A 13,784-nucleotide genomic window follows, 5' to 3' on the forward strand; every position below is an offset into this window, starting at 1 on the left:
TCGCTGTTACACTAAACCCCACCAACGTGTTTCGTTTCTTCCTCGGGACGGGGAAAGTGCCATAACCACTACATTTCTTTCATTCATTCAATACCGAAACACCCAGCCATTCACCAAAAGGCATATCCTGTAAGCAGTCAACCGGCGCCTCTCCTCCTCACTGGTGTCTTGCGGCATACAGTTTACAATAACACTGTTCTAACAGTTAGACTTGCTCTCAAGGAGCAATGTCCCCACATAATTACTAAAATACAATTTAGTAGTTCCTGCTAAACTGGGATGTACACAGGTGAGGCTGGACTCATTTAGAGCGTAGGTCTTTGACCTGGGGGCCGCCAAGTGAGCAGACTTCTGTGCAGGATGGACCAATGGTCTGACCCAGCAGCGGCAATTCTTATGTTCTTTCAGTCTGCTGGATTTGTGCAGGTGTTTAATAAAAACACATAGGTGCCTATGGGTATCTCTTACAAAATTGCAAGTGGGCTGTGCTATTTTTAGCATATGGGTTTCCTGCGAGCTGAGGTCACTTTTTCGTGTGACTCTAAAATGGTTGTTTCCTATTAATGGCTATGCGCTACTTTCAAAATCAGCACGTGGCTATTAGCATGGGAACCCTGCCACCTATTTTGTATCTGGTAAGGGCTTCCTCCCTAATCCTGCGTTAATTGGTCAGTGCACGCCAATACGCTAACTGATTAGCACAGGGCACATCTGCTCTTCACTCCCAAACATATACCCAGTGCTAAAAACATAGAAAGGCCCCGATTCTGTAAATAGTACCTAGGTCCTAGGCCCCATTGAGTGTGATTGTCATTTATAGAATCACACCTGTTGGTGCCTACACATTCTTAGGCACCAGTGGGCGTTAAACCCTTAGGCACACTGCCATTTAGGCCAGGATTTTCTTGGCCTAAATGAGTGCCACCTAAATAAAACCATGCCCAGAATCTGCCCCTAACTATGCCTACTTGCAAGTAGGTTCCTCAGTATAGACGCCTACCTCAAAGAGATAAGCGCCTACTGAGTTAAATTCCTACTGGCTAATTAAATGTTTTAATCATCTTTTAATCTTTTTTTTTTAATAGTGTTTTCAATGATCAGCGCCAATTAAAAAAGTTAGGTGCCTAACTTCCAGTGCCGTTTATAGAATCTGGGACAAAGTGCCTAATTCTCAAGCCTAAAGTTAAGCACAGATGCTCTTTAATCTCTACTTATGTGCATAAATGAGAGGAACACTCCCAATCCATCCATGACCCTTCCGTTCCCCTGCCCCCATTTTGGTGTCACATGTAAAAATTAGGTGTGGATCCCATGCCTGAATTTCCGCACATAAATTTAAATCCAGCTTGTTAAGACGCCAGTCATCGGCGCTTATATATACAGTGGCTAGAAGTTAACACACATTGCATGTATATTCAGTGCTGCTTAATACACAATTTATTTTTAAATGCCACAATTGGCATTTAAAACATGCTGCTTGCCACCACTGAATATTGATATGACTGATTATTAAGTATTATTACGGTCACATCATGGAGTAGTGCCAAAACTGATCCCAAGCAATGAAGAACTGTGGACAAACTGATCTACATGCTGCTGCATCTTGTTATCCTTAATATTTAATCTGCATTTTAAAATATGAGCTCGCTGCTTGAAACCAAGGGCGTAGCTACCATTGAACGAGCCTGGCAAAATGCTCAGGGCCATCCAGTGGTAGGGGCTGCCTGCAGCTGAACCCTCCTTCCCCCGCGCTGAGGTCCGGTACCTCTCCCCCCCAGCACTCAGCTCCTTACCCCCCCCCCCACAGGGTCCTTCACAGCTACAGCATCAGAGACCGTGCTAAAGGCTGCCTCTCAGGCCAGCCAGACTTTTCCTCTGCCATAGCCTGCCGTGCTGATGCACCTTCCTGTGGGTGGGATGCGGCAGAGAAAAGGTCCTGCCAGCCAGAGAGGCAGCTTTTAGCGCTGTCTCTGATGTCGCAGCTGTAGAGGACCCTGTGGTCAGGGAAGTGCCAGACCTGGAGGGAGGCCCATCTCAGTCCTCCCACCCAGAGTCCACTGAGTTAGAGAGCTGCACGGGAACGGGGACGACGGGAATCCCGCGGGACCCGCGGGCATCCCGCGGGTTCCCCCTTTGGGTCACGGGGATCCCGTGGGAACGCCCCCTAGGGTCGCAGGAATCCCGTGGGGATGCCCCCTAGGGTCACGGGGTTCCCGTGGGGACGCCTCCGAGGGTCGCGGGGTTCCTGCGGGGCTGGATGTATTCAGTTGCGCGGCTCTTCTTCTCCCTAACTGCTCTGCTTGCAGCACAGAGCCGAACGGAAGTCTTCCCGACGTCAGCGCTGACATCGGAGGGGAAGGAGGGCTTAAACAAAGTCCTCCGTCCCTCCAACGTCAGCGCTGACGTCGAAGACTTCCGTTCGGCTCTGTGCTGCAAGCAGAGCAGGTAAGGAGAAGGAGAGTAGCTTCGCGGTTCGAGTGGCTACCAAGGGAGGGGGCGGTCCGCCCCCATCGCAGCACAGCCGGCCAGGTCCCCTTACTTTTGTGGCACTTCCCCGACCGACAACAGCCCCGGTCCGACAATCCTCCCTGCCCTGTAGCCGCGAATCTAAATTACCTTCTTACAGCAGCTGTAAGAAGGTAATTTAGATTCGTGGTTAAGGGCAGGGAGGCTTGTCGGACCGGGTCTGTTGTCGGTCGGTCGGTCGGGGAAGCGCCACAAAAGTAAGGGGACTTGGCCGGCTGTGCTGCACCCGGGGCGGTAGAGAAGAAGGGGGGAGAAGGATGCTGAAAGCACTGAAGACAAAGGGATGGAGAAGGACGCTGAAAGGCCATGGGGAAGACGGGCAGGGGGGGGAAGGACTCTGAAAGCACTTGTGGAAGACAGAGGAGGGAGAAGGACGCTGAAAGCACATGGGGAAGACAAAGGGGTGGAGAAGGACGCTGAAAGGCCATGGGAAGGGGGGGGAAGGACTCTGAAATCACTTGTGGAAGACAGAGGGGGGAGAAGGATGCTGAAAGCACATGGGGAAGACAAAGGGGTGGAGAAGGACGCTGAAAGCACATGGGGAAGATGGGGGGGGGTGGAGAAGGACGCTGAAAGGCCATGGGGAAGACAGAGAGGGAGAAGGACGCTGAAAGGCCATGGGGAAGACAGAGAGGGAGAAGGACGCTGAAAGGACATGGGGAAGCAGAGGGGGGAGAAGGACACTGAAAGCACATGTGGAAGACAGAGGGGGGATAAGGACGCTGACAGGACATGGGGAAGATGGGGGGGGGAGAAGGACGCTGAAAGGAAATGGGGAAGAGAGAGTAGGGAGAAGACGCTGGCAGGGAAGAAGACAGAGATGCCAGACTATGGGGGAAGCGGAGAGAAGAAGATGGGTGCCAGACCAATTTTGAAGGGGTAAGAAAGGGAGAGGCACAGTAACAGAGCAAATGGAAGATGCAGAAGGAAGAGAGACAGTGGATGGAAGGAATTGAATGAGAACATGAGGAAAGCAGAAACCAGGCAACAAAGGTAGGAAAATAATTCTATTTCTTTTTTTTCTTTTTTTTTGCTTCAGGATAAAGTAGTATATTAGTTGTGTTGATAAAAATTTATAAACATTAGAGGATCTGGTAGAAACCCGTTTACAAAGAATGTATTCTTCCCAATTAATATTTTCAAATTAATAAAGTCTTTTTGCTTATTTGTAAATGGGTTTCTACCAGAGCCTTTAATTCAGTAGCATAATTAAATGAAATAACTATTTCTGAAGTTTATAGGGACGGGCGGGGATGGAGGGGATTCCTCATGGGGACGGGTGGGGACGGAGGGGATTCCTCGCGGGGACGGGTGGGGACGGAGGGATTCCTCACGGGGACAGGTGGGGACGGGTGGGACTTTGGCGGGGACGGGTGGGATTTCTGTCCCCGCGCAACTCTCTACACTGAGTCCCAGCTATACCACTGCTTGAAACTATTGTACTAAAAGGCTTCAACAGAACAGCAATTGGCTTGTCTTCAAATTAGTTTGGATGATGTTGAACCACTGATCTCTGGGGTTTTTTCCTCGACTTATTTATCCTGTAGGTCTGTGTGAAAAGAGACATCTTCCCCCTGTTGTGGAGAAGAACTTGCAGACTCGCTGGCCCTTTCAGGAGCAGCAAATACTCAAAGAAGAATTGCAGAAAAAATATAAAAATACTACTATTTCAAGTAAGAGATCCAAATCAAATTGGAAATTTTTAAAAAATGCTCCTAACTAGAATTGCAGGAAATTGTAAACACTCCAGCATCCCAGGTTCAGTAGTATCTTCCAGATCTCAAGTTCCATGTTTTTACACATTCAAAGTGTTAATTTTGTGGCTATACTGCTTTGTGTATAGATAGACATATGCACACACAGCTCTGGATTACTTCAGAATATTAAGTCTCGGTTCAAATCAGGTCACGTGACCTTCCACAAAGATATACCATATGATTGATTACATTAATGTTCTATAACATTTTTGCTTTACTATTGTTTCAATACCAGGAAAATTGCATCTCTCTCCTGTCAAGCATATAACGAGCATTCCATTCTGATTGATTTTCCAGGAAGCACAGTGGACTTGCTGTACAGTTTTGCAAATTGTTCTGGGCTGTCTCTGATTTTTGGCCTGAATGCTTTACTCCGGAAGGAGAACTCCCAGTGGGACAGTTCAAATGCTAAATTACTGTTAAATTATTGTGCTTCAAAGCAATACAACTTATCCTGGGAGCTAGGCAATGGTGAGTACATTAAATTAAAGGTCCCAGTGAATATAATACTTGTGAAGGAGTCAGAGAATACTGTTTATCTACAACTGTAGCCCCTGGAGAACTCTAGGATTGTAGGGACCTGGTGGCAGTGATCCACAGAGTGTGTCATAGTAATAATAGCAGCAGTAACTCTCAGTCATTGAATAAAGGGCAATGATGTAGACAGATTGTTAATTTTGGATGGGACTGAAATTTTCTCTCCAATCTCAGCACCCCCCCCCCCCCCCCCTCCTAGTGCAAAATATAAATACCTGGCTCAGTTTTTGCATGTGTGGGATTGGGGAGGAATGGCAGCAATAGTGACTCAGGGTCACTGCCGCTAACTGCCTTGCATGGGAAGAGCTTTGGCTACCTGAGGAGCTGGTTTTAAACCACAGCAAGGGAGTCCAATTGGTGGTTGCTTGCGTCGAAGTTAAAAAGGTACAGGGAAGGGGTGTGCATGGTAGGGGGCACCACTCAACTTCGCTACGCCACTGCTACCATGCTATGGGTCATATGGTTGGCCATAAACTATTAGTTGACTGTTCTTTTACAATTACTTGGGAGGGGATTGAGCCATTGATCTGGTCATTTGGTCCATTTCCTAATCTATACTTCCACCCATATTTGTCAGTTTTATCATTTATCATGTATTTCACTCTTACTAAACTGCTTTATTTGCAATATAAGTAGAAGTGGTTTGCAAAATTAATATACAGAAAGAAAAATAACTCCATATTCATATAAAGAAGCAGATAAAACACAAGTTATGCATTCAGACTGTGGGGCAGAGATCTCTCCAATTGTGGGACTTCCAAAAAGGACCAAGACATTTTCATAGAAACATGATGGCAGATAAAGGCCAAATGGCCCATCTAGTCTGCCCGTCTGCAATAACCATCATCTCTTCCTCTCTCTAAGAGATCCCATGTGCCTATCACAGGCCCTCTTGAAATCAGACAGTTTCTGTTTCCACCACCACCAAGCATTAATGCAGGGCAGTATGAACTACATGTGGGGCAGCAAGGCTGCACAGGGAGCAAGAGAGGCCAAAGTTTCAAATTGTGTCTTATCCATTGCCTTTCCTGCTTGACTATGATGCAATGGGCGGGATAGGAGCTATAAGGGATATGTTGCATGGGGTGTGTTTCCAGTTCAAGACAGTTCTGGACTAATATAATGCTAGAATTTTTCATCTTTAGCCTCTCTTCTCCCCTTCCTCCCAAGATCCCAGAATAGATGTATTATTTGGTCAGGATTCTGGTAATAGATCACTCACCAATAACAGTGCTTTATGGCTTGCACTCAGTTTCCACATTTCACATTGTAAATCAGTGCATGTGCTTTCGCTGCAGACTTTTTATAGTCCTTGTTGTTCATTTTAGAGCCTAACAGTTTTAGGAAGAAAGCAGGCATCTACATTGAAGGTAGCCAACTTGGCCAAGACTTTGTTCAACTTCATTACCTTCTGAGCAATTACAGTGCCTTTAGATCCTCCGGCCTTTATGGTCCTGATGTTGGGCAACCGCGAAAGGAAACTCAAAAGCTTCTAAAAAGGTAAAAATAATTTTTTCCCCACTTCCAAAATAGTTCTAGAACTTCTGGATGCACTCCATCTCAATGACCAATTCATTGCACAGCATCCACAGTGAATGTCTGATTTTCTGGATGTGTGTGTTTATATTAGATATCATACTGTCTATTGCTTATGTTTTGATGTATTCTTGATGTACACCGCTATGAGTGAATTTCTTCAAAAAGGGGACAAATAATAAATCCAGAAAACAAGACTAGAGGATACAAATTGTCCACCCTTTAATAGAAGCTTGTACATTGTATAAAGGCAAAGTTTGGACTTTGAGCCTTTCAGGGTATAGATCAGTGGTTCCCAACCCTGTCCTGGAGGACCCCCAGGCCAATCGGGTTTTCAGGATAATGCTAATGAATATGCATAGAGCAGATTTGCCCAGGCCAATCGGGTTTTCAGGATAACGCTAATGAATATGCATAGAGCAGATTTGCATGCCTGGCACCTCCATTATATGCAGATCTCTCTCATGCATATTCATTAGGGCTATCCTGTAAACCCGACTGGCCTGGGGGTCCTCCAGGACAGGGTTGGGAACCACTGGTATAGATCATGTGCACCTGCTCTTTCATTGGTGGAAGATAAAGGACTATGCTGAAAAACTGAACTGGTGATCTTTTCTAAATGACTGGCAATGAAATTATTTATATATTTATGTACTTATTTGGATTTAGCTCACACCTTTTTCAGTGGTAGCTCAAGATGAGCTATACTCTGTGACAGTAGTAATTTTTTCTATCTCTGAAAAGCTTGCAATATAAGGAGTATTGCTTTAACTGGGCACCTCCAGTCAGGTGCTCTGAACACCAATTCCATAAAGGCATCTGTGTGCCAAGGGGCTTACTAGAGTAAGTCAGCTTTGATATGTCCAAAGGTAGGCGTCAACATTTATGCCAGATCAACAGCAGGCACAAAAAGGCATGCACAACTGATAACATTCTATAAGCTATGCATGTAAATTGGAGACATGCCCACTCCCCTCCCATGCTCCACCCACATGTATGTTACATGCTAAAGTACTAAATGCTCCCTGATAGAATAGCACATAGTACACTTAAAGTGTTTAAGTGATGCTAATCTGTGCCCTTATATATGCTAGGCACGTGTGATTACATGCATCCAATTATAAAATTATCCCCCTATGTTTGTGCCTAAAGAAATGGAGGGTTAAGTGATTTGCCCAAGATCACAAGGAACAGCTGCAGGACTTGAACCAGGCTTCCCTGGATCTCAGCCCAGTGCCTAACCACTAGGTCAAAAGAGAAAGAGATGGAGGTGGGGTTCATTTCTTGTTAAGGAGTTAAATTAAGGCATCTTGTAGTCAGAACGTCTCTGGCCCGATTAAATCACAGTGAGTAGTACATTCTCACACGCTCTCTGGCACTGTCTCTCCATCAAATCTTTCTGGACTGAGATTTTTCATACTTGGGGTCCTTGTGGGGAATTCAGGTGATAAGCTCCCCGGTGGGTGCTTTGTTTGGTAGGGCGGCCACTTATGGGGGTTTTGGACTGGGGAAATGTTTGCTATTTCAAAATGCCTGTATAGTGGGTCATAAATGCATTATGCAACACTGGGTACAGGATGTTCCTCTGAGCTTTTGGCATTGGAAGAATCAACTCCATTGCTTGTTGCTTTTTTGAGGTTCAGGTGTGCCTTTTCCTGCACACATGGGACCCATATCTTCATTCTCTCTCTCCTAGAGCCCGCAGTTTGATTCTCAATGATTTACGTTGATGTCTTGCATTATCCTCTTGGTACATCGTCCATTGGGGGGGGTTGGATTGGGGGGGGATTGATCTCTGTTATGTTATATAATGTATGAAGGACTGATTATGGACTGGTTATTTTCCTGGAGTGGAGTTATAAGAGTATAAGCTCTACTTATTGCATTTGGGCTTTTTGCTTGGCTATTTCTGGTGTGTTACCATATATTTCTTTTTCTTGTCCTTCAATAAAAACAGTTAAATATTAAATCATAGTGAGAAGCCATTTCCAGATTTTCAGCGGCACTTAACCGCACAGTGCTACTGAAAATCTAGTCCTGGTATTTACTACTTAACTCCTGGCTCCTCCTCAACTCTGTCCCCAGACTGCCCAGGCACTATGTGGATACCTGTGATATTCAAGTGCCAGTACCTGCATAGCTGGACATGTAAGACTGCACCAAAAGCAGTTCATACTTTGCCTGGGTAACTGTGTGATTACAGCACTGAATATTGGCCGTTGGTGGACAGCCTTTTACGTTTGTGTTATTTTGACCAAGTCTTGGTTTCTTTTCATTTTTAGTAGCCCTTTATTCCCATATCGTACTGTGGCAGGTCTAAAGTTCACTTTTAGCAGGGCTTTATCTCAAGATATGATTTTTTTCACCTGTCCTCATGACAGATTGAGAAGTTAAGGTAAACTGAAAGGCCTGGATCCGTCCCGCCCCATTCATTCCTAGGATTGCATTACATGTTCAATTACATATATACTCTACTGCTGCATTTTCTGTATAACTATATGAACCAGGTCTGACAAGTAAGCTTGCAAACTCATCTTAGAAAAAGTGCTACATACCTCATTGCTGAATATCGCTATGGTCACATTTTGAAGTACTCCTCTTGGGAAGCTATGCACCTACGCCAGTGCCTAGTCTACCCTTCAAAGCAATTTTGGAACTCTTTCTGGAATACCTTTATCTTCAGGCAAAGGAAAAGGACATTGGGGGCCAGATCAGGTAAGTAGGGAAGGTGTTCCAATACAGTTATTTGTTTTCTGGCTAAAAATCCGTCAGAGACAGTGCTGTGTGAGCTGATACATTTTCATGATACAAGAGCAATGAGTTGTTGGCAAAAGTTCAGGTCGTTTACATCTAACATTTTTTCACACAGCCTTTTCAGCACTTCCAAATAGTAAACTTGGTTAACTATTTGTCCAGTTGGTACAAATTCATAATGAACAATCCCTCTGATATCAAAAAAGATTAGCAACATTGTTCTGACTCTTGATTTGGACCGGCACAACTTTTTTGTTCGTGGAGAATCGGCCAACTTCCATTGTGCACTTCGACACTTTGTTTCAGGGTCGTATTGGAACACACATGTTTCATCACCAGTGTTAACACGGCCAAAAACATCGTCTTGCCTCTCCAAAAGGCCTTGACAAGCTTCGACTCTCCTTTGCTTTTGTTCATCGGTAAACTCCTTCAGGGCCATTTTTGCACACACCTTTCTCATACCAAGATTTTGACGCACCATTTGACAAATTTTTGCAATGTTGTCGTCATTTCTGCTTGTTACTGGCCACCCTGACCTCTCTTCATCAGAGACGTTTTCTCTCCCCTCAGAAAAATGTTTAATCCATTTGTACACTGCTGTTTACTTCATGGCATTATCCCCATAAACTTGGACTAACATGTCCCTGATTTCACTTCCACTCTTGCCAAGTTTAACAAGAAATTTAATGTTGTTCTGATTCAAGCTCTGACATTCTTGTGATGACACACAAAAACACACAACAACATAATGAACATTACTCAGCAAGACACCGCCACATGTCGACACGAACACAGCTGTGAAACACTGATATACCAAGCTTATGAAACCTTATGAGTTGTTTGTAAGCACACTGAGGTAAGTTTGCAAACTTAATTGTCTGACCTTGTCTATTGGCATAAAAAAACAGTTGGAGGACTCTCATTATTAGCTGAGTGTGCAGTCTGAAATGAATCATTGTGTGCGTCCCCACCCTGTACTCTGTGATTCTGCAACATGAGGTAATGCACTGAAACCACTTCCCCAACTCTCTCTTCCTTGCAGTTTCCTTAAAGCAGGAGGAAAAGTCATCAGTTCCGTCACTTGGCACCAGTAAGTACTTGGCTCCTTTATAGATTATTGGCCCAGTATTCAAAATGAGCTAGGCTCCTGAATTCGTGCCATATTTTCAGCCAAGCTTAGCAGCCTTAATTTTCAGCTGAAAATTCATCTTAATGCTAAAAAATTTAAGCCTGCCATTAGTATACTTAGATTTATGAGTCTGGTCCTGAAACTCAATACTGAGCTCTTACCTTCTTTTCCCTACCCTAAATCCATCCCTATTGATTCCCACTTTTTATGCTTCTAAATTTAGGAATTCTCTCCCCCTCTCATCCCTCTTTTTAACTAAGCTTTGGTAGAGGTTTCTACCGCAGCCCGGAGTGGTAAATGCTCCTAAGCTCATAGACTTCCTATGAGCATTGGAGCATTTAGCACTCCAGGCCGTGGTAGAAACCTCTGCCGTGGCTTAGTAAACGAGAACATAGAAACAGAAATAGACGGCAGATAAGGGCCAAGGCCCATCTAGTCTGCCCACCTTAATGTCCCTCCCCTACCTTCGCCCTATGAATAGATCCCTCCCCTCCCTTCGCCCTGTGAATAGATCCCATGTGACGATCCCATTTGGCCTTAAAATCAGGCACGCTGCTGGCCTCAATCACATGCATTGGAAGACTATTCCAGCGATCAACCACCCTTTCTGTGAAAAAGAATTTCCTGGTATCAGCTCGTAGTTTCCCTCCCCTAATTTTCCACGGATGCCCTCTTGTTGTCGTGGGACCCTTGAAAAGGAAGATATCTTCCTCCGTCTCTATGCGGCCCGAGAGATACTTGAACATCTCGATCATGTCCCCCCTCTCTCTGCACTCCTCGAGTGAGTATAGCTGCAATTTGTTTAGCCGTTCCTCGTATGTGAGATCCTTGAGTCCCGAGACCATCCGGGTGGCCATTCTCTGAACCGACTCCAGTCTCAGCACATCCTTGCGATAATGCGGCCTCCAGAATTGCACACAGTATTCCAGATGGGGTCTCACCATGGATCTATACAGCGGCATAATGACTTCCGGCTTTCGGCTGACGAAACCCCTGCGTATGCAACCTATGACTTGTCTTGCTTTGGATGAAGCTTGCTCCACTTGATTGGCAGCCTTCATGTCCTCTCTGACGATCACCCCTAGGTCACGTTCTGCTTCAGTTCTTGTTAGGATCTCTCCATTTAGGGTGTAAGTCTTGCATGGATTATGGTTGCCCAGGTGCATAACTTTGCATTTTTTGGCATTGAAGTTGAGTTGCCAGGACCTAGACCAGCGCTCCAGTAGGAGTAGGTCGTGCATCATGTTGTCGGGCATTGAAACATCATCTATTGTGCATTTGCCCACTACATTACTTAGTTTGGCATCATCGGCGAATAATGTTATTTTACCCCGAAGCCCTTCTGCCAAGTCCCTTATAAAGATGTTGAATAGGATTGGGCCCAAGACCGAGCCCTGCGGCACTCCACTGATCACCTCCGTCATTTCAGAGGGTGTGCCGTTCACCACCACCCTTTGAAGCCTACCTCCAAGCCAGTTCCCAACCCATTTCGTCAATGTGTCACCTAATCCTATAGAACTCATCTTGCTCAGCAACCTGCGGTGTGGTACGCTATCGAATGCTTTGCTAAAGTCCAGGTACACGATGTCCAGGGACTCCCCAATATCTAGCTTCCCCGTCACCCAGTCAAAGAAGCTGATCAAGTTGGATTGGCACGATCTCCCTTTTGTAAATCCATGTTGACGTGGATCCCGTAGATTCTCCTCATCCAGGATCTTATCCAATTGGTGTTTTATTAGAGTTTCCATTAGTTTGCTCACTATCGATGTTAGACTCACCGGTCTGTAGTTTGCTGTCTCCATCTTGGAGCCTTTCTTGTGGAGTGGAATGACGTTAGCCGTCCTCCAGTCCGACGGGACGCTGCCTTTCCTAAGGGAGAGGTTGAAGAGCTTGGACAGTGGCTCCGCCAGGACATCACACAGCTCCCTTAGCACCCTGGGGTGTAGGTTGTCAGGCCCCATTGCCTTGTTAACTTTGAGCCTTGATAGCTCACTGTAGACACTGCTGGGCGTAAACTTGAAGTTACTAAATGGGTCAACTGAGTCAACCCTTGTCTGTAGCTGAGGGCCAAGTCCCGGCGCTTCTCGGGTGAAGACTGAGCTGAAGTATTCATTTAATAGTTGGGCTTTTTACGAATCCTTTTCCACATAGTCTCCATCTGGTTTCCTAAGACGTACAATCCCGCCTGAGTTTTTACTTCTGTCACTGATATACCTAAAGAAGGATTTATCTCCCTTCTTGATGTTTTTTGCCAGAGACTCCTCCATGTGAAACTTAGCCTCCCTGACTGCCGTTTTGACGGCTTTTGATTTGGTCAAGTAGTCTGCTCTAGAGACCTGTTTCCCTGATTGTTTGTAAGAGATGAATGCTTTTTTCTTCTCCTTGATAAGGGCTGAGATCTCCGCAGTGAACCACTTCGGCTTATTGTTCCTTCGCCGTTTACCTACTAATTTAACATAGCGGTTTGTCGCTTCCTGTATGGTGGTTTTCAAAGTCGACCACATTTCTTCCACACTATCGGTTTCTGCTTGTCCTTGTAGCGCCTAGTGAACGAAGTCTCCCATTTCTTTGAAGTTTGTATCCTTGAATTGGAGGACCTTGGTCAGTGTGGTAGATTTAGTGAAACCTTTCCTAAGATTGAACCATACCATGTTGTGGTCACTGGAGGACAATGTGTCGCCCACTGAGACCTCTGTGACACTTTCTCCATTGGTAAGTAGTAGGTCCAGTATTGCCTGATCCCTAGTTGGGTCCAACACCAGTTGCTTGAGACCAGCTCCTTTCATAGAGTTTAATAGCCTCCTGCTGCTGCCGGAAGCAGAGGTAAGTGTATCCCAATCCACATCAGGCATGTTGAAGTCACCTAACACTACTGTGTCCCCACGCAAGGTGATATTTTCTATATCACTAATTATTTCCATATCCAGGTCATCATGTTGTCTTGGGGGTCTGTAAATTACGCCAAGATACAAGCATTTGTCCTTCCCTCTGGCCAAATTAACCCAAAGGGATTCTCCAGTTTACTGGACATCTGAGATTCTTGTGACCATAATGTCATCTTTAGTATATAATGCTACACCTCCCCCTATTCTGCCCTCCCTGTCCCGGCGAAGCAAGTTGTAACCAGGTAAGACCATGTCCCACCCGTGGGAGTCTGTGAGCCAGGTCTCAGATATTGCCACCACATCCAGGTCGGCATTCCTTATTTCCGTTTCTAATTCCAGGATCTTGTTTCCCAAACTGTGTGCGTTGACGTACATAGCCCTCCATGTTGTATTTTTGTTACGTCTCAGTGGGGATGTTCCTGCTTGAGCTACTTGAACATCTTTAGCATTGTTTGTATTCTCCCTAGACTCATAACTACAATGTGTACTCCCCTTGGACCCAGAATTACAATGTGTGCTCCCTCTAGACTCAAAATTACAATGTGACCCATAATTGTCATATGAACATACCCCCGATTCGAAAGTTTTCGTACTCGCCCCTGACCCAGAATTACGGTGACTACTTTCCTCAGCCCCCAAAAAGTATTGGCAGTTTAGTTC

The 13,784-nt window shown here is 45.4% G+C and overlaps 1 protein-coding gene across 2 annotated transcripts in view; it reads left to right on the top strand.

Moving 5' to 3' along the window:
* The window catches only part of HPSE (heparanase), a 76,377-nt gene that overhangs the window by 29,952 nt on the left and 32,641 nt on the right, over positions 1 to 13,784 (top strand). For both annotated transcript variants that reach the window (XM_033963832.1, XM_033963837.1), the window contains exons 3-6: positions 4,074 to 4,199; positions 4,581 to 4,754; positions 6,149 to 6,320; positions 10,153 to 10,200. In XM_033963832.1, coding sequence (XP_033819723.1) covers positions 4,074 to 4,199; positions 4,581 to 4,754; positions 6,149 to 6,320; positions 10,153 to 10,200 — 520 coding nt within the window. The remainder of the gene's footprint in view (positions 1 to 4,073; positions 4,200 to 4,580; positions 4,755 to 6,148; positions 6,321 to 10,152; positions 10,201 to 13,784) is intronic.

The sequence above is a fragment of the Geotrypetes seraphini genome, chromosome 1, assembly GCF_902459505.1.
Source record: "Geotrypetes seraphini chromosome 1, aGeoSer1.1, whole genome shotgun sequence".
Lineage (NCBI taxonomy): Eukaryota > Metazoa > Chordata > Amphibia > Gymnophiona > Dermophiidae > Geotrypetes > Geotrypetes seraphini.